The 21,808-nt window shown below is 42.3% G+C and overlaps 1 protein-coding gene across 2 annotated transcripts in view; it reads left to right on the forward strand.

Annotated features, from left to right (window-relative positions):
- The window catches only part of PLPPR1 (phospholipid phosphatase related 1), a 130,052-nt gene that overhangs the window by 102,255 nt on the left and 5,989 nt on the right, over positions 1-21,808 (forward strand). For both annotated transcript variants that reach the window (XM_038170960.2, XM_038170961.2), the window contains exons 4-5: positions 6,964-7,096; positions 16,139-16,389. In XM_038170960.2, coding sequence (XP_038026888.1) covers positions 6,964-7,096; positions 16,139-16,389 — 384 coding nt within the window. The remainder of the gene's footprint in view (positions 1-6,963; positions 7,097-16,138; positions 16,390-21,808) is intronic.

A 21,808-nucleotide genomic window follows, 5' to 3' on the forward strand; every position in this document is an offset into this window, starting at 1 on the left:
AGTATAAGCTGTGCAGCATCAATATGTAGCTCTGTAGGCAGCAGGCAGGTTGGCAGATCAATAACCCACAAGTCCCATGGCTAAATGTGAGGGAGATCAAAGGAATTAAGGAATTAGAAACACGAAGTGAAAGCTGATCTGAGACATGTTCTTAGTGGGGGCCTACAAGGATGCCACCAGACTGTTTGAAGGACGAGAGGCAGCGCTGCAATGGACTCAAGCTGCAAGAAGAGAAACTGTGCTTGTTAGGGAAAAATCTTTCTATGCTGGCAGCAGTCAGGCATTGAAACAGTGCCCCCCTATAGGCTGTGAGATCTCCAGTCTCAAAGACATTAGAAAATTGACTGCTCAAGGCCCTGCTCAGTGCTGGCTCTGCTATGAGTAAGGCTTGGAGACCTCTGGCACTCCTTCCCAGCTAAATCCCTGTGTGATCCTGAGCCTTTACGGTTTGTGGTGCTTGTGTAAATGTTCTGCTGCTTAACTGATGGCAGAAGAGTGGAGGAAGAGCTTCCGTGCAGCACCTGGGGAGTGTCCCTACTGACCAGCAACTGTGATGATGCAGTCCTCAGATACACCATAGTGCAAAAGGGCAGAATTGCTTTGGGCCCGACTCAGGGCAGTGCTGATGAAATGCCTGCTGGAGCACTTTGCAAAGGTCACCTTTCAGTGGACAGGCTTGCATTTCCCAGGGAGAGTTGTGTGGAGTCATTCTGAAAATTGCTGATTGGGGTACCCATAACCCACAGCTGCTTGTTTTCTCCATTTTTGAGTGCTCTGCACATAGTTTGTCTCCCAGCCAATTCCCTTCGCATATCTGCTCCTCCCCTCGGCTGCTGTTTGAATGCTGTGGATTTGATTAATTTCTTTCTTTCTATTTGTGACATTAAAAATGCAGCCACACACATTCTTGTAGATGATTCAGGAAATGTCATGCAGCTTGCTGAAGCCAGCCCAGAGATGAGTGATGATGTCCTGAGAGCCGAGTACAGATTTGCTTGCTGACAGAGATATTTGTGTGGAATAGCATGTCCCTGGATGTGGTTTTCATGTATTAAATGGTGTTAACAGTGATTGACTTTGCTGTTAGTGTTGTTAAAGCAAACGAGCTGTGAGACTTTAAAACTCCTGGAAATCAGAATGATGTAAACTTTGTGCTTAGAAAACACAGATCCTGTCTGTATTTCAAATCATTCTTCCTAATACGGGATCTGCCTCTGCTTGCTGTGATCAGAATTGCCATTAGCTGTACAATTTTTATGGGAAGCAGCAAAAGGCTATCATTTCACAGGGGCATCCCTAGACTGCAGGCACAACTCTGCTCACTGTGTCTCGTGTGTGCCCTGGCTGATGCTTCTCCACCTGTATCTGTGTGGAACTGCAGCTGAAATGAAAACTGCATAGCCCCTGTCACACAACTTCAGGGTACGGATGGAGCCTTCACCTTTACTAGAAGACTTATCTGAAGTGAGGTACAAGGCTAATGTACTGAATGCGAGAAACAAATGAAAAGGAACACAAGTCTTAAATCGTGATCCTATCCTTGTCTGTCCCAACTGCACCATCAAGTAATTAATTTCCCAAATTGAATACAACTCCACAAGGCTCCCCACTGTCACTGCACAGCATAGTTCCTTCAGGAGTGTTGCTCCAGGATGCCACTCTTCTGAAACCACCTCATGGTTGTATCCCACATCCATTTATGGACAGATTATAGAAACAACTCTTCTTGATGTTTACCCCTAATCTAGTTATAGAATGTTTCGCAGAATCATAGAATGGCTCAGATTGGAAGGGACCTCAAAGACCATCTAGTTCCATGCCCCCTGCCATAGGCAGTGATGCCAGCAACTACATTAGGTAGCTCAGGGTCTCATCTAACCTGGTCTTGAACACCTCCACGGACAGGACATCCACAGCCTCTCTGGGAAACCTGTGCCAGAGCCTCTCCACATATAAGAATTTCCTCACCACGTATAATCTAAAGTTCCCCTCTTTTAGTTTAAAACCATTCCCCCTTGTCTTGTCATTATCTGATTGAGGAAAAAGTTGTTCTTATAAGACCCCTTCATTACTGAGAGGCTGCAATGAGGTCTCCCCAGAGCCTTCTCTTCTCCAGGCTGAACATCCCCAGCTCTCTCAGCTTTTCTTCATGGAAGAGGTGCTCCAGCCCTCTGATAATCTTTGTGCCCTCCTCTGGACCTGCTCCAACAGCCCCACATCCTTCTTGTGCTAGGGGCCCCAGAGGAGGACGCAGGGCTCCAGGTGGGTCCTCACAAGGGCAGAGCAGAGGGGCACAATCCTCTCCCTCCCCTGCTGCCCACCCCTCTGGCGATGCAGCCCAGGCTGCAGTTGGCCTTCTGGGGTGCAGGCACCCACTGCTGGCTCATGTCAACCTTTTTGTCCACCAGAATCCCCAAGTTCTTCTCTGCAGGGCTGCTCTCATTGAGGTAAACATCAATCCCAGTCTATGCTCTTGTCTGAGATTGCCTCGACGTGGGTGCAGCACCTTGCTCCTGACTTACTGAATCTCACTAGGTTCACTGGCCCACTTTGCCAGCTTGTCTTTGTCCAGGTCCCTCTGGATGGCATCCCTTTCTTCTACTGTAGCAACTGCACCACTCAACTAGGTGTCATCTGCAAACCTGCTGAGGGTGCACCCAATCCCACTGTCATTGATAAAGACATTATATAGTCCCAGTCCCAGTAGAGAACCCTGAGGTACACCACTTGTCACCAGCCTCCACTTGGACTTAGAGCCATCGACCTCCACCCTGCGTGTGATCTTCAAGCCAACTCCTGATCCACAGAATGATCCAGCCATTAAGTCCATATCTCTCCAATTTGGAGATCGGGATGTCATGTGGGACCGTGTTAAAGGCCTTACAGAAGAACAGGTAGATGGCATCTGTTTGTCTTTCCTTGCCAACTGATGCAGTCACTCCATCACAGAAGGACACCAGACTGCTCAGGCATGATTTCCCCTTGGTGAAGTTGTATGTCTTGGATCACCTCCTTGTCCTGCACGTGCCTTGACATTGCTTCCAAGAGGATCTGTTCCATCTGTTGCCAGGCACAGAGGTGAGGCTCACCAGACTGTAGTTGCATCTTCCTTTCTAACCTTTTTGAAAACACGAGTGATGTTTCCCTTTTCCAGCCACCAGGGACTTCACCTGATGGACAGGCTTTTCAAATTGGATGGAGGGAGGCTTGGTAACTAGCTGTGGCTGTGGAGTTGTGCAAAGAATCATTTGGCAAGGAGACTGTGAGCACAACATAAAGTGTTGTAAGAAACAAAGATTAAAAGAAAAGATAAAAAAAAAAAAAAAAACACTTCCCTTTAAAATCAATAGTTACATAAATTAAATAGATAATCAAACAAATTAACAAATGCAAAACTCTTCAGGAGTGCAAGGAGGATAACATGCTCCTATTGTGCTGAGAACTTGAAGGGAGAAGATGTGATATTTCACTGTCTGAATATGTCAGTTCACAAGCTGGTGGACTATCTTTTCCAGGCTACAGCTAGAAAAAAAATCAACTCGGTCAAGGACAAAAGGCTGTTGGTGAGGAACATTTTATTCAGCTGTTTGCTAAGTAGGAGCCAGGAAATAAGCAAACACACAGCAGAGTTTTTTTGAGAGCTGATTATTGAGGGTCATGGGGACACTGCCAATAGTGGAAAGGCATGTAAAATTGAATGAAGTTTTCTCAATGGATTGCTTGAAATCAGTGAAGGAAAAATGACTGCTCTGGGTAAATATCTTTGATTTAGGGAGGGGACGTTGGGACATCATCATATTACTTTTGCCTAACAATAATATAAAGAGAATGTGAGCAAAAGAGGCCAGACAACCTCAGTGTTAAGCTGCTATTACATTCATGAAATAGAGCATAAAATCACATCCAGTAACACTGCCTTAGTTTCCCTGTTATATACATCGCCTCAGACTGTGGAGCACCTGAGCTTTCAGTACCCGACCTCCATTGCAATTTTCTTGCCATTTCTATTATATAATTAAACCACTATGAAACAGTAGTTAGTGAACCTTGCATTGTTTTCCCAAGTGGACATTAACGTAGTAGTTTGCTGTTTCTTTTTTTTTTTTCTTTTTTCTTTTTCCACCCATATATGTGTATCTATATTTAGATTTCGTATTTAGGACTGAATTGTACATGTTCCCGGGTTGCTGATTCTGTTCTGGCAGATGCTAAGGCACTTAACAGTGTCAGTGATTGATTTTGGGAGACCAGCTGGACAACTTGGCTGCATGTGGACACTGCTCATGCAGAATCATGCACTTTAAATCATGAAAATCAGTGGAGTTATTCAATTTGAGAAATGCCTGGAGGAAAAAATAAATAAACATTTTTTTGAGAGAATATTCAGACCATATTCAATTTTGCACAGCTAGATGAGAATTAAGTTCCCAGTCTCACCTTGGGCTTTTAGACCATGCCCTGGCCTTGAACCACTTTCTAGAGCCCAAATAAAGCATACAAGGAAGCAAAACCCTCAAATTCAGGCAACTAAATTCAGTACAAGAGGTAGAACCACGAGAAAGTCCAGTTATATTAAATCATCTTATGTCACCTCACAAATACAGTGTTACAACTATATATCTAAAGTCTATATTAAAGCAAAGGAACTGGTCACTTAAAAAGTTAAATTTTGCTATGTCAGAGGAAATCTAGGATAGTGTTGATTACATCACTGGAACAAGATTGAACAGATTCATTTCATGGCAAAATTTACTACGGAATCTAAGTAGAATTAATCTGTCCACATGAGGGTCTCTAGGAGTGTGCCAGACAGATAAGTTCATGGAAACAAAGGTGGGAAGTAAAACTGAAAAATGCTCATTCAACTTCTGATGCAAAGGAAATTAAAAATGATGTATTCTTAAAGAAGAGCTATTACTACGTTTTATATCTAACCCTTATTTGAAAAGTTTGTGTTGTCACCACTAACTCATCTTCTTCACAAACTAGGATTTCCTCAGGGCATGAATTGTCTCTCAATGTGTATGTACAGCCCCAGGCAGACAAAGAGCCAAAGCATTAACTCTAACTTCTCAGCATTATCATAATTCAAATAATAAATGGTTTGAAACAGAGTGTCACTTTTAAACTGCTTTAGTGCAGATGGTCTGTTTCTTAATTCCCAGCCCCATAGTTAGTGAGCTGAGCTTATTGAACTGCTTGCCAATTCTGTTAAGAGCAGATGGAGTGAAACGGGATAAAGGCAATGTTTCAGTGTGGCTCCCATGCATCGGCTCCTACCCACAGATGCCATTATCGACATACATTTTACAACTCTACATCTCTCGCCATCAGCGGTTAGAATTATAAAAAGGTTGAGCATACTTGGCTTGAATGTCAATAATCAATAAGGATGCTCATCTGGCTTAATAAGGATAAATTGTTGCCCTTGAAACAGCATACATACCATTACAGCAAAGCGAGCTAGGGCTTGCTCCTTGAGGTTTATGCCAACTCCGTATCCGCCTGCATGCATGTGCATGCTTTTATAATGCATTTCTTTGACCATTCCTTAACATCATGGATTCCTCTTGTGTGTCTTATAAATGTAGTTAAATTAATTCTTTTGGGTGCTCCCTTAAAAGCTCATTTCTTCCACTTCAGGCTGGCTTTTTTATTTATTTTTTTTTCCTAAAGACTTCCATTACAAACTCTGTCTTTCATAATTTCACGGTTTCATTTTCTAAAGCCTGCTGACAGAACATGGTAGGTGAGATTTGCAGAAGTGCCTGCTGTGAGTGGACCATCACTGCTGCTAAAGCTGATGATCAAATTCTGTCCAGCTTTAGCTAGGGCAGATAGACTTCTGTGCAACAGGGTTAAACTAATTCCGAGTATTTAGGAAATAGTGATCCTGCCCCTGTGGGGAACATCTATCATATTTCATGAAAAGAACAAATGGTCTGATGGCAAACTAAATACTTACTACATAAGCACATTTAACATGAAGATAGGTAAATCCCTGGAGACTTACATTTTGATGTTTTAATAAATAAAACTGTACAGTTATTAAACAAAACAGTTCAGAAATCATCCTCTGGCCTTCAGACTGTCCAGCATGTGAAATCAGTGGCCAAACTCTGTCATAAAGAGCAGTGGCTGCAGCCAGATTTCCTCGTGGGAATTGGCCCAGGCATGCTCAGAGAAACTGTGAAATTGGGACAGGCTATGGCAAGGACCATACTAACAACCTAACAGCACGGGTGATTGCCAGTCCTGCCTCCATATCCTGGCACTTTTTACGTCATTATTACAAATAACAGCATATGACCTCCAAAATTTTCAATGACCTCCTCAAAAGTTTTGTGACTTCTGATAAGTTTCCACTGCAGGGATGTCCTTCATCCAAATTTCTTTTCAAAGTTGGCAGGAGCTCTGTTGCCTTTGTGGCAGATTCAGACAAGTATATTTTTGAGAAGCTGTGAAGGCTGTAAAAAGCATCCAGTGTTGCCAACGCTTGCTGCTAAAATGGTGGGGTAGAAGTCTGCAGTGTTAGCTTCCTCTTCCCTCCATGGGCAGAAGCCTTCCATCCATGAAAACTATCCTGTCAGTAAATTTTATATGCTAAACCAAGGACATGACAAATTAATTGCAGTAAATTAATTGCAGTAAAAATAGGAGTTTTTGTGATACATGGTAAAGGTAAAAGCTCCGTTTGTTCCCTGTATCCCAGAAGTAAGTATAAGGAGGCCTCGTACTTGATGTGTCATGCCACTGAGTGTAAGAACAGCAGATCCTTTTCTTGGCTGGCAGGTGGGTCTATCTCAGTTCATCCCAACTGAATGGTGTGGCTTCTCTGTGGAAGTTCAGCATCCCACAGACACAATGGTGTGTAGTAGTTTCTGTGGGCTGGAACCTGGCTCATGTGTTTTAAAGTTTGCTTATGTCATTATTAACCTTCTACTTCTTTCCTTTTCCTGACAGATTTTTATTGGTGAGATATCCATGTATTTCATAAAGTCAACCAGAGAAACCCTAATTATTCAAGAGAAAACTATTTTGACTGGAGAGTGCTGTTACCTGAACCCACTGCTTCGAAGAATAATACGTTTTATAGGTAAGCATGTTTAGCACTGCAAGTTTAGTCCCTCTTTGCACTAAAACAGAACAAAAGATCCTAATCATCTACAGCACAAAATTAATTAAGCTGTGAAATCTTTGCAGACATTTTCCACCTTAGAGGGATAGTCCCCCTCGGGATTTGCAAGGTAATGTTTGAAATGTGCCATGTCATGCTGTCTGGACCTGGTTTATATCCTGTTCTGCTGAGCTTAATGCTTCATCTGAACCCTTGAAGAAAGGTTATGCCAATCAAATCCTTATATGAATAATTCCATCATTGCTATTCTCTGTAAGCTACCCATTTTACTTACAAATCGGTTCTCAGCAGCCCATCTCTTCAGCATTTTTTTTATTCAAGTTTAATTTTAACATCTATAGCTCTGGCACATAATGTTCAGCTGAGCACAGCATAAAAAAGCCCAAAGCCCACTAAAATAACATTCTTATTTTTATTGTATTTGTGTTTGGTTTTGTTGCTGTTGTTTTTGTTAGAGATTTTGTTGAGTTAATTGCTGAGAAACAAAGGAAAAAATTCTGTCACAAAACCATTTGGAGTTTGCTTTCTGTTGTACTTGAAGACCTCTACACCCTTTTCACAAAGCTTAATCAGTGGAAAAAGGCCCAGGAGACGTTCACCAAGGGGACCGTCTCATGGTTCTTTAGGAGTAGAAGCAGCAGCACAGCCTGAATATCTGCTGTGGCACTGACAGGGGATCTTACTGCTCTCTGAAGGCTTCTCAGTTCAAAGCTACTTAAGGCTGCCCAAGCTGTGCCTTTGAGCGTTTAGAAGTAGGGAGAGCTGTCTCACTGCCTGCACAGAACAGTGGTAAATATGACTCTCCACAGACCATGAGTTTTTATTCACAGGCCATCTCTGCACCTCCCTCCCTGTGTACTCACAGAGGTAAATCACCCTTACATATACCCCCTTTAGGAGGGTTGGGTCTGAATTCACAGTGTGAGTTAAAATAAACAGCTGAACAAAAAAATGAAAATATCTGAATCACATCTTCCCTGTCATTTCTAAATTTTTGAGCTTTATATGTGAAAAAACAAAAGGGCTGGTGTGACGATGGCTTCCATGGAGTGTAGCCATGGCTGCAGGCAGGGATTCTTGCAATTTGTTCAGGTTTTCATCAGAAAAAAATACATGCTGCATAGGATGAAAAACTGTGGTTTTCTTTCTCCCTGTCCTTTTTCTGTAACTCCTGCTTTTTTGCATGGAGATTAGGAAGTGAAATAGGTTTTTTACCCTCTCCCACATTGGGGGTGGAGACACAAACCACCTGTGGTTCATTACCCAGGCCTGTCCTGTGTGCTGCTCATTAAAACAAAAGACGTGAGAATGTAATTAAAGTAAAATACCCTTGAACTTCAGATAACCTCTAGGATATATTGATGGATAGTAAACTGCCATTAGGAGAAAAGCAGGGTACTGAGGTCCACTGGGCCACTCAGGGCTGTTTGGCTGTTGCAGCACATTCAGCACGTTTTGCAAAGTCCTAATCAAATACTCTCGCCTGCGGGGTCAGCACTAAAAGAGCTTAAACCATGGCGGCTAAGCACTTGCTCTATATGTTTTCTTGTAATTATATTTTTCTGCCCTGCTTTCATTTTAATTATCTTTATTCTTAGGCATTCATGCTATAGTTTTTCTTCTGGTGGAGGAGGCAATGATGATACTGTGGACTGTTGGAGAGTAGCAGGATATGAACCTGCTAGAGAAATCAATCTTGGCTTTGCAGCTTTATTTATCTTGCAGAGAAAAAGGAAGTTAACCTTATTAGAAATGGCTTAAAGTGTTGGTCTTATTTTAAACTCCACTGATTGCAAGTTTTTGTCAGAAACCTCCCTGTCTCTGCTGTGAAGTGAGGGAAGCAGAGCTTGTTGAAAAGTGACTGAAATCATTTATAAAAGGAACTAAAAATAACCACGCTTATTTCATTGAAATTCCAAATGCATCTGAAAATGTGAAATGGACTGACCAGCTGTAGCTCATGCTGGGTGATAAGGGAATTTATCTTCACACAGCTACTCACTCCAGAAGGAGGATACCTGGATATGGAGAGACCAACGGGTTGCTCGTACATGGATTTCCTCGCATGCTAAACATGAGGACCATAGGTTACAGAGATATTAAATAGTTTTTCTCCCAAGATATCCTAGCAAGTGGACTGGCTTGTTGCAAGAAAACCAGTTTAGTTGTGGTACAAATTCATTTGAATATCCACATCTGATAACCCTTTTTAGCCCAGATTAGTGAGCAAGAGCCTTCCATGAGTACCTCCAAAAAATAGCAATCGAGCTCTGTGGAACAATGCTTTATCTCTTATGTCATCACAGTTCATATTACTCAAAAGGGTGAGAAATACCATTCAGTGTATCTGGATGTTTATGCCTAAGGAAAAATTAACACAACTTTCTGACCTTGAAAGGCACATCACTGACAGCGTCTGAGAGTTGTTATTTCCATATTTTACAAAGGCAAAGAGACTTTTTGTTTGTCCCTTACTCCGTAACTTCAGACTATCTTTGGTGGTGTAAAAGATAATCACGCTTGTCACATTATCACCATGGGACTTTTTGGATTTGGTTGCTGGACTTGAGCTTTTTCTCCTCATGTTTTTTCTTTGTGTGCCTCACAATGAGGCATTTTAATTTATTTATTTATTTATTACTCTAGTGCTTGTGCAAAGAATTAAGCAAAATCAAACCCTATAGCTTTTCCTGGATGTTGACAATGCCCCATGTTTTTTTTCATTCACTTTTGTACCTTGCCTGCTGTGCTTCCTGCTTATTTGCCCTTTGTTTCCTCAAGTCCTCAGCAGTTGTCCGTCTCTAGAGTTCTCCCCTTGCAAGTTTAGTGGGGTCCTTAAATGTTGAGCTTTGTCTTAAATTTTTCACTGCTTCTGCATCCATAGAAAGCTGGAGCAAAATTTTTCTTTCTTCCTGGCCCAAACATAAATTCTGCACATTTTGCCTTCGGTGGCAAAAAACTGTCTCTCAATTTACTTCAGTGTATATCAAGTCCTTTACTGCATCCCAGATAGGAGAAATCTGCTGTGTTCCCTGTATTTGGAAAATCAATTCCTTTATCAGTGGAATAAAGCTGGCTTAGCTTGGAAACATCAGACTTTGATATATGTTGCAATTTGTTCCATCTTCCTCTTTATCTTTTATATTCCTTCCACAGACATTTATTTTAAAGATTTTCAGTTCAAACAAGAGGTGTGCAGTTGCTTTGGAGTAATTTTTTCTGTCTAAAATATTGGTGCTGCACTGCTATTCTTTAGTACCACCATCGCTCTTCCCTCCCCTCCCCATCCCTCAAAGGAGTTTTATTAAGAACTTAAGCTACCTAAATTCACAGGTTTTGTATTGAACCTTTGAGAAAGCAGTGAGGAAGAGAAGTTTGTTTCTTGGGCCTCTGCCACTTCTCCCTGCCACCCAGCCTGAAAACACACAGCTTTTTGTATTTTTATTCACTTTTTCTTGTGGCAATTTCCCAATCAGTACCCCTGTTAACATCTTGCATTTGCTCTTATTCACCATTTGTATTCCAAATAGAGGTTATACGTTATTTTAGTGTTATTTTGAGAATGATCTTAGTCAAGGATTTAGTACGCGTACATACAGCAGTTGCACCACCCCCAGGATCATGGATTCAGACCTCACTGACAGTCTGGCAGTGTGATCAGAGTGTGTATTTTGTTGCATTTCAATATATTAGGTTTCTAATCCCTGTGATTAAGTTGTATACCTGCAAAGCTCTGATAACATGCAAGTAGCCTGTCTCCAGATATTTAGAAATGCAACGTGCTTTGTGAATTTGTTACCAGTGGCTTTTACTTTGGAGCTGCATAATTTGCAGTTAACGAATGGCACAGATCAGCTTCTGCTGACAGCTTAATTTAAACCATGGGGGCACCTCACAGTGGGCAGCTAAATAATGAAATTAAGGCTTTATTTCGGCAAATTAAGGCTTTAGTTCAGCAAATAAAGGTTTACAAGATTTACACACACATTGAGTTTATTGTAATAGGATAGATAAACCCCAGAGCTCTGATGTCAATTCCCTGTGCAGCTGCAGGACATAGTTTGCCTGACCTTATCCTTCCGTCTGCCTTCATAATGAAACAATGCACGTTCTGTAATTAACTGGCTGCCTTTCAGGAGGGCTCAAGCTGTGTTTGGGTGAGGCTTGAACTACCATAGGTCTCACTTCTTATCACTGAGGAACCTCCACAATGAGAGGTGTCTGTGCTGGGGACAAATCAAATGTTACTGCTCCCTTTTATGCGGGGCTTTGAGATGACTGTTGCCTAGATGAAAACTGATAGTTATAAAGCAGCAAAGCAGGAAGAAATCATGGACACCTATGGGGAGGGGGCTCAAGGCTCTGGAGTGGTTTTGCACTGGCAACTGAATTTCTTCTTGTGTGTTCAGACCACGTATCTTGCTCCTTATGTCTTGAAGAAACAGTACCCAGGCAGGACACTCACAGGTGAAGCAGGTAGAAGTAAGAGGCAGTAGAGAGCTGGAGCAGTGGGCTTTGTGGGGAGATTAAAACCAATCCTGTGATCAGATTGTGAGTGCTCAGTAACAGCTTGCTCTTGAGCCTGTAACTGATGCCACAGCAACAAGCAGTACCTTTTCCTGCAATGCCTATCTCTCCAGCTGTAAAATGGCAAATGATACAGATCTCCTTTAACAACACCCTTGAAGATATAATGATGGAAGGTGGTTTAGCAGATTCTAGGTCACAAGACTAACAATGGATGGCTTAATTGGCTGCACCAGGCAATTATGGGAACACCCGCAGAGATGGTGTGAAGATCAGCATTTCTGTAGAACCAGAAGTTGTTCCAAGGACTTCCTCCACTGAAACTCTTACCCTCTTTACAACTCTTAGGAGTAGGAAAGAGGTTGTGAGAATGTGAGCGTGCATGTGTAATATGAAAGTTTTCCCAGCAAATCAGGTCGAGTGTGACAAATTCAGACAATTGTCTGGGCATTTGTCTTGGGAGAGGGAGGCGTGCCTAAATAAACTCACTTTGCAGAAGACATGAGGATAGTTACTCAAGAGCACAGCTTCTGATGTCCCACAAGCACTTCAATGCATTGTTTCTTTTGTCACTTTACTTAACAGATTCATGGTTTTCCTCTAATAAAGGCTTCTGCCTCCTCATTCTCATTTCCACCCACTGGCTTCTCACTTCTCTCTTCCCAATGTCTTTTCAGCAGCTTGTCTACAACTCCCATGGTTCCTTTTGTGTGTGTTTATTTATTTGTTTTGTTTCAGATCAGTGGCATTTTAAATGTCTGTAATAGTGAGAGTTTCCATGGAGTCAGCAGGCAGCTGCAGTCACTGATGTCAGAGAGATTCAGGCTGGAAGAAGAGCGCTTGAGCAAGAGTTGCCAGGAGAAAACGAGTTACTGCTAATGTTAACGGTGAGGGAGGAGAGTTAGACCCTTCTGTAGGGCATGCATGTCTGTTAGCAGAAGCAATAGACTTAGCTGGAGATGGTAACACTGACGAACAGCCACTCAAGGAGTTTAGTACCAGAAAAACCATTGGAGCTGTGTGTCAGTGAGAGCCCAACAATTATGGATTCATGCTTGGAGGATTATTTGGCAGCAATTTATGGGGGATGTAAATGGAGAAAATAAAACTGAAGCATTAAAAATTGAAGCTGCTGAAGATTTAGATGCTTCCTCCAAGCCAAGTTTTAGGTCAGGTGAGATGGAGTTGGAAGGACTTAGGGTTCATTTGTCTGTCCTCAGCTTTTTTTTTTTTTTTTGTAAAAGTCATTCTTTGTTTTTTGTTTTGTTCTGTTTAGTCTTTCTCACTGGAGGTGAAGAGAGGTTCAGATCTGAGCCTTGATTTCTTCCTCTTGGGATCTGGGGCAGCTAAAGGGAGTAGCAGGGAGTAAAGTCTACCCTGTATCCATGGTCTAAATTAGTGTCTCCAAACTACACTGCGCTTACTGGTTTGCTTTCAATCTCTTCTTTCTATCAGCTTCTTACACACACAAAAACAGCAGAGAGCCAGGACAGTGAAGAAAAGTCAGGATGCCTTATCAGAAATAGTACGCCTTCTGCTCCTTGCTTAAGATCTCCTGAAGCCAGACTATGTGATACATGTGGATGAGAGGAAGGAGTGGCTTTATACAACTTAAATTAGCTTGTATCCATCCTTTGTGTTGACAACCATCTGTGCAGGCTGTGTTTTTACAGGTCTCCTTTCAATGTGGCTAGTGCTGTGTACATCCTTATTCAACATATGTTAAGTTCCGGACTAAAGTCCACTCCCAGGTTTTCTAGGCCAGAGTGAGCACAGCATGATAACGTGCCACAGTTTAGCAGGACGGTATCACCTCCCACTAAATCTAGCATCAAAGTATGCAAGAGGTACAAATTCTCACATTCTCTGTGTGGCATGATATCACAAATTTCAGCTGTATAACTGTAAAGAGCTAGGACTAGCTACCCTTCCCATGAAGCCTGTCAGCAGTGGCTTGTCTGCCTCTAAAAACCTGTCAGTTACCTCACGGCATTCCCATGCTCTGGTTAGTTAACTTAGCTCCTGTAGGCCATTGAGCAAATCAGTTTCATATACAGATTCCTGAGGTACAAAAGCTATCAGGGGACTGACTCTCCACTGGTGCCAAGGCTCGCTGGTGTTATAGCCTTTAAATTAATTACAACGAACCCTGTTTCAAAGTCTCCAGAGAGTATATGTAATGTAATCAGTCTGCAAGGGTTAAATTCCTGCTAGCTGAATTCGTTGGTGCACATCGCTGTAATTTTCATAAGGCACAATTTGGCAGAGCTGCAGAAGGGGAATTACAGTGATCCCTGTACATCGCAATGGAGAACATGATAAAGGTTTCAACCATGACTTGTTCTGCAGAGCACACAGCCATCAGCACTGACACTGGGCAAGCACTTTCAGTGCTGCCGAATATTGAGAAAATACAGGTGTTGAAATTTCTTTCTTTCAGAGTAAAACACCAGACTGCCTTTGTACCTGTGCACTGCATAGAGATTGAAATAACTTTATGAAGCCTGTGAGCATTTTCTGAAATACTTCAGTTTTTGACTTGTACTAACTTTGCAATAAAAACCATGGGCCAGATAACAGCTTGGCTCTTGGATTTCCCTTAAGCATTGTAAAGAGCTGGGTAATAATCCTCGTTGCATTCCCCGTGATTTGCACAGCACATCAAAACAGTACTGTTCAAAGCAAGTCATGATAAAGGGGAGGAAGAATGTCACATCAGTAAAAAGATATGACAGTCCTGCAGTCTAGAACCGAAGGAAGGCTACTGCCTTCCTTGATCTCCACCATCTCCTTAAACCCATGATCACACACCAGTTCCTTGAGGCAGCACCATGGATTTAATGTGCCTTTTCTTGAGTGCTCGGTTCTAACCCATGGCCTGGAGATTTGGTAATAAACTCGGTCCTCAAAATCCTCTTCACTGTGGTAACACTTCTTCCTGACCTTGTGGATGCATTCTGAGGACAAAGCGTGAGCGAGCAGCAGTAGAAAGTACCACTGCACATTTGCACAATTAATCCATTGCTAGATAAGGATTTTATTTCATGTCACTGTCCTCTGTAAAGACAGGCCCTACGTGTTTGAAAGGACCTAACTCTTGCTAGTTATGGCCCTCCTGCTTTCGTTATCTACATGGAGGGTTACAGTATCTGCAGAACTATCTTTGATTCTTCTTAATTTGAGGTAAGGCATTTTCAGTTGCATTATATTCCTGACTCCCTGATATTTTTGTTTCTCAGACTACATCAATCTTTTTTTCCTTTTATAACTCAGTACAGATAAGCAGTGAAGATACTGTAACCCTTACAGCTCTCCTAAGATATGTTGATATCCCTGAAGCTCCAGCTTTTGGTTGTACTTAAATATACGTCAATCTCAGTTCAGTTAGAGTTTAAATTACTTTTGCCTACAAAGCTGTAGGAGAGAGAAGGCAAAAATATATGACTGCCAGCATTCCCAGACCATAAGTAAAATATTTATTTTTTCTAAATTTCTATGATACTTTAATCCCGTTTAGTGATGGGTAGGAGGAAAATTGAGGTGATTTAGTCTTTTGAAACATTTGGGTTTGGCATTACTGCAAACCTGCTCTTCTGTCCTTTGGTATGTAGGAAGCACTTGCACGCAAAGATCTATGAACTTATATGTTCATAGCAGCCATAGCAGATACTGATAATGCTCATGGGGAGTCCCTGGAGGATGTGACTACTGCAGTTTCAAGCAAGGGATGCTCCACAACCCTGCAAAAGCTTCTGGGTTCAAGTGCATACTTTCAGCTGTAGTGTATGAGGGTATGTGCTCCCACTGGCATAAGCTGAACTGCAACTGTATGGAAAGGTCTTCTGGACAAAAGTATTGAAGACGTATCCCAAAGGATTTGGCAAATATTGCTGGATCAGAATCTTAATTTTGCAATATCAGAATAGTGAATAGTCACAATCCAAGAGATATGTGACATGCAATGGGAAGGTTAATTGTGTCTCAGCACTACACTGCTCCTCTGGTTTTTATTTTGTAGTTCAGAGCTACTATATTAACATTTTCCACCCACATCTAGTAAAAACTCATAAACACCTTAACAGCTCATGTGCATGACACTTGATTGCGGGCTGCAAGCCCTTGTCATAGTGAAAATGTTGCAGGCATAGTATAGATGCAGGGTTTGCAGTGAAACATGTAGCTCACAGTTCTGTTCAGAGCTTGAATCAAACAGATTCCTATGCATTTACTTACCACTTTCAGCCTTTTTTCTGAGTCCTTCTGGAGCCACTGAGTTAAGCACCTGCCATAGTTGAGCATGCAGTCTTCCATGCCATAAATCCCATGCAGGGCTCTGCTGGTGTCAACAGGGTTTTTTTCCAGGTAATGACAGCAGAGTTTTCTCCTTTATCTCTCATTATTTATCTTCCTTTCAGGTACCAAGACTGTTTTAAATGTCTTTGAATAATACTTATTTTTAACCTTTCTTCACAGGAGTGTTTGCGTTTGGACTTTTTGCTACTGACATATTTGTAAATGCTGGCCAGGTTGTGACTGGGAATTTGGCTCCATACTTCCTGACTGTGTGTAAACCCAACTACACTGGAAACGACTGTCGGACCCACCACCAGTTCATAAACAATGGCAACATCTGCACCGGGGATGTGGAGGTGATTGAAAAGGCAAGGAGATCCTTTCCATCCAAACATGCTGCTTTGAGCATCTACTCAGCTTTATACGCCACGGTGAGCACCACTGATAATTGCTGATATGTATGACTGGTTTCTGCCTGTACATCTAGATGAGGTTATTTGTCTTACAGTGTCTTTTTTTAAGAAAAAGAGGGTTGTTTCAGGAACAGCTTTCTTTCCTTCCCATGATGGAAAATCCCCTTTGCTCTGTCTCTGTTTTAGCACTGCTAGTTGTGGTGGTTTTACTCGGCTGGGCAGCTGAGCTCCACCACAACCACTCTCTCACTCCCCTTCCTCAAAGGGAAAGGGAGAGAAATTATGATGCAAAGGGCTCAAGGGTTGGGATAAGGACAGGGAGATCACTCAACAATTATTGTCACGGGCAAAACAGACTTAGCATAGGGAGATTAGAGAGATTTATTACCTATTACTAACAAGCTAGAGAAGTGAAAAACAAAGAAAACGAATTAAAACCACCTTCCCCCCATTCACGCTTTGCTACCTCCCCCTGAGCAGCACAGGGGAATGGGGGCTGCAGTCAGTCCCTGACACTTTGTCTCCACCGCTCTTTCAGGGTCCCTCTCTGCCCCTGCTCCCCGTGGGGTCCCTCCCATGGGATGCCGTCCTTCCCAAACTGAGCCCATGGGGGCTGCCCACAGGCAGCAGCTCTTCAGGAACTGCTCCCACACAGCTCTGTCCCACGGGGTCCATCTCCCAGGAGCAAACTGCTCCAGCACGGGTCCCCCCCCACGGGTGGCAGCTCCCTCCAGACCCCCTGCTCCACGTGGGCTCCTCTCCACAGGCTGCAGCTCTGGCCCGGGGCCTGCTCCTGTGGGGGCTCTCCATGGGCCACAGCCTCCTCCAGGCCGCATCCACCTGCAGCAGTTCTTCTCTCCCCTCCTTAAATCTGCTCTCCTGGAGGCACAAACAGTATCGCTTATTGGCCCAGCTCTGGCCAACAGCAGGTTTTTTTTTTGGAGCTGGCTAAAACTGTCCCTTATCTAACATGGGGCAGCTGCTTGATTCTTCCCACAGAGACCACCCCTACAGCCCCCTGTTACCAAAACCTTGCCACACAAACCCAGCATAAGGAAATCAAATTCTTGTTGCTTTTGCAGCACTATGTAATGTAGAAGAATGAGGTCCTAATCTTGTCTTTGCTGCTGATTTTCCCGGAGGCCACGGAGTAAGCATTTAACCACCTCTTCTCCCTTCCCCTGTCTCATCAACATTAAAATGGCTTAACTAGGAATATTTTCCCTCAGTAGCCTGACTCGAATGAGTGGCAGATTCTCTCTGTAGGTCATCAGAATTGGAGAAAAACCTCAAACTTATTAATGACAGGGTATTTACCCTGATTTTGGTACCAGATGATAAAACACCATATTATTGCTATGAAAAGAAGAGGCCACCCACTGCTGTTTCTTTTACCATCTGTTTGCATTGAAATTTGTGTGAATAATGATAGAGATATAAACCGTTAACTCCTTTGATCAGGAATTGTTCAGAAGTGCTTGGAAAGCCCATCACGTTTTGCATGCATTACTTCTGAACAATAAGCAACCATATGTGAAATAACGTTTCTAATAAAGTCAGCATTGTTGTAGAAGCTGTTTCCATCATGATGTACTCTAAGATAACTGCTCCAGGACCGGGCTTGGTAAGCTTTTCAAGGAATTCCCCTGCCCAACCTCCTTTGGTTCCTAGGAAGCCACGTCTTCTACAAACAGCTGATTCCTACAGAAGGGGAATAGCACTTTTACTTCTTGGATTTAAGGTCCTAGTAGCTCGATGTTGCTCAGCCCTAAGCTTTCAAGAGTACTTCTGCTGCTTTCTCCATGGCTCTGGTGGAGAGTGAATGGCACACAAAGAGATGAGACTCCTGAGCCACAGTGGGACAGATGTTTAAAGTAACAGAGGACTGCATCAGATGTTTAAGGCACAGCTCTTACACCCACTTTATCTCCACTCTCTGCTACAGTAGCCCCTGCAACTCAGCCAATGCAGGAGATTGTAGAGGGCCACAGAGGAAAATAACAGGTGGAGCCAGGATATGGAGTTCTTTTTGAGCCACAAGTTTTCAGTCTGCAGTACAATTTTAGCCCAGGTCTCTGCCTGAAAACACCCTCTGGCACTAATATGTTGTCAAATCACTGATCCTTAAGTATCTTGTAGAGATGTCTCTGTACGTTGTTCATTACTCTGCTAGTGACAGTGCTCCCACGGTGGTTGGCTTGGCCACTTTGTTTTTGTATTGTTTTGTTTGTTTGATTGTTTTTGTTTGTTCATTTGATTAGATTTTTTTCCCTATAATCTGGGGAATTTAGTCAGTTAGTCTTTTTCTTGTCACCTGCCAAATACGCTGGGAACCCAAAGCATGACTTTTCTGATCTCTTCAGGCAGTGATGAAACTTACATGCCTAAAACAGGGGAAGGAGAAAGAAAAAAAAAAAAAAAAAAAAAAAGGCCAGCAACCCTGGTTCCATGCTTACATCAAAATTAGAATGATATCTAATGCAGTTTTTTTACTCTTCCTGAAGTAGTACAGTCTCTGGACACAGTACAAGCTTCTGTACAGTTAGAAAACGTGCTAAGACATTGACCAAGGGAGATGATGATGATAGGCTGGAAATATTCCTTAGTTTATTAACGTTTCAGTCAAAAAAAGAAAAGATAAAATCTTATGTTACATGTGGGTATCCTAGTTACATGTCTTCAAACAATTTTTACATCGTGCACTTGTGAGAAAGGTCATAGAAAAGCCAATGACAAGGGCATCTAAGAGGTGGTGATATTCAACCTGAACATACCAAATTGAAGTATTTCTTAAGTAAAACTAAATGATCTCTTACTGTAGAGTGAAGGGAGACACCCTTGCTGATCCTCCTGCTTGTCTCTGGGCTGAAAGCAAAGAGAACTCTTGTACAGTCAAAATAGGGTCTCTATGGCTAAAAGCTACGATTAGGCACTCTCATTGACATTTTAGTAATGTTTTTAGGATTGTTAAGCTGAGCACTAGCCTAGCTGTGTCCACGAGTAATGCTTTCTGTCACCTCCATCTGGCTAGAAGCCTCTGCCTCATGACAGTTGATCACGACCTGGCATCTGTTGTTTACACCTGGGTTGCTTCTTGGCTGGATTACAGCATTACAATATACCTAGACATGAAACTTTCAACATATGGGAAATTCTGAACAGTACAGAACACTACAGCAAGGCCCTTCTGCAACCCAGGTCACTGTGACCCCACTGTCAATTTCCTCCATTTCAGCGTTAACACCTGCCAGACTAATTGACAAAATTCAAGGCTTTGGCACCTCAGGCAGGTTCACTGAGCATCTAGGAGGCTGCATCATGTTCCGCAACACAGATTGTTGTCAGTGGCTCTTACTGTAGAAATCTCTATGGAAAAGGAAAAGATCTATAAAAATTGTAGGACACTGAATTTTCCAGTACTGGGCTGAAATTGTGATCTTTCTGGTGAAAATAAATCTTCCCCTCCTACTGAAAGGACTGAACAGACTTCTTTCACTCTGCCTTCCTCAACATAGATATAGTATACATTATAAATACATGTAAGCGTATGTTTGCACACATATATAAATGTAGGAGATATATATATATATATATATATATATATATATGTCTGTCTATTTTAAACTTGTGAACAAAAAAGCTTCCTTGACTCCTTGCTTGTCTGGAATAGATGGAAGAGGAGTTACACAGAGAATGTTTGCTACAATCACACATTGCACATTGCTAAACACACTGCTTGAGTGTACTGATAAGAGTGCAGTAAAGAAGCCAAATAGATTTTTTATATAGATAAATCTTGTGTAGTTTATTTTTGTAATGACTTATTCTCTGTTTCTCACATCTTTTAATATTCATTTCCTCCCTCCTTCTCTCAGCCATCAAACAACTGGTTTTAACACTTAAAATTCTGTAAATAAATTTACCCCATGAATAGCAGCATAGGAAATTTCCAAAAACATCTGCAGAGGATAGGAAGTCAAATATAAGTGACTTCCACTGAGATTTTGGGCTCTTACACAAGGCTTTGTAAATGTCCTCAAAGTGCAGGGGCAAACATATTGTGAGAATGTTCAAAAATGTCTTTGCTTTAGGGGCTACAGTAATGAAGATCAAAAACTGCAGTGACCAGGAGGTCTGACCTGAAAGAAGAATCTCACCCAGTTATTTCTGAGCTCAGTTTGTAATTTATGGATGAACTGGAGCATACATTCTGGAAAAACAGCCTGTCTTGTTTTAAACTCTCCTCATGCTAGAGAATGTATCACTTCCCTTGGCAATCTGTTTTCATGGTTAATTACCCTCATTGCTAAAAATGTTCTCTTTACTACAAGTTTACATTTGCCTGCCGAGATGTGTGAAACTTCAAATGCATTAGGTAACATCCCATCTGTAATAAAGAAAGCTCTCCCACATGAGAAACGCAAAGATCCAGTTCCATCTTATACCTTTAAGAAAACAAGCATGACTGGATGCCATGCTCTGTAGCTCGGATTTGCAGCTGTCACAGCACGGATGCGCTGTTACTTTAAGGACATTTTGATTTTCCTTTGGGTGTTGTAAATTACAGCAGTGCTTTTGTGGGGAATGGGACTGCAATCCTTCTCTGCATTGCTCAGCTCCATAGGCCCCTGTGAGAATAAATGTATAGGGTGAAAGGATGGGCAGTAGTTATTCACATAGTGGCATCCCACTTCAGTAATATTTTTTCCTATTGTTTGAGAAGAAAAAACCTTGCCGAGTTTTTGTGGTAGGCGCAGCCCACGCTAGCAGCAATGACTGGGGCAACATTGCCGCCTAGTGCTCAGTTGCTAGGTGTCTTTTCAAAGCCTGCGCTGTGTTCACATATTGGGGAAAAAAAAAAAAAAAAAAGGAAAAGGAAAAGGAGCACGCAGGAACCTCTGGAGTATGTGAGTCCCATTCCCGGTGCTATGACACACCATAATATTCCAATTCATGCATTGAATTCACCTTTAATTCGTGTGCTCTACAGCACATTTAGGGATGAAGACTTCACTTGCCCAAAGACCTAGAAAATTTAGCTGCTAAGAGTAGCGCTGCAGTGGCGTGGCAGGTGAATTTGCAATTTTGCCTTGGTACAGGCCATGAGGCAAGCTTACCTGCTGGCCCCTGGTCGGTTGCTCTGGCCTGCCACTTCACCTACCAGGAGGTTATTGCTGCATCCCATCCCTTTCTCCAGAGCTAATGTACTGCAATGATTTTGGGACTGACATTACTAACTTGAGCCAGAGAGAGGAGGCCAGCAACGGGGTAATTGGATGGCCCAGTCACTGAGAAGGGAAAATAAATATGGACAAGAAAAAACTGAAAATTCATAGATGGGAGGCGATGTGTCATCTTTGTGCATGATGAAGACAATATTGGGAAAAAAAAAAAAAAAAAAGACTATGTGTTTTGATGTATTTGCTTTGCTTATCAA

The sequence above is a fragment of the Anas platyrhynchos genome, chromosome Z (assembly GCF_047663525.1).
Source record: "Anas platyrhynchos isolate ZD024472 breed Pekin duck chromosome Z, IASCAAS_PekinDuck_T2T, whole genome shotgun sequence".
Classification (NCBI taxonomy): Eukaryota; Metazoa; Chordata; class Aves; order Anseriformes; family Anatidae; genus Anas; species Anas platyrhynchos.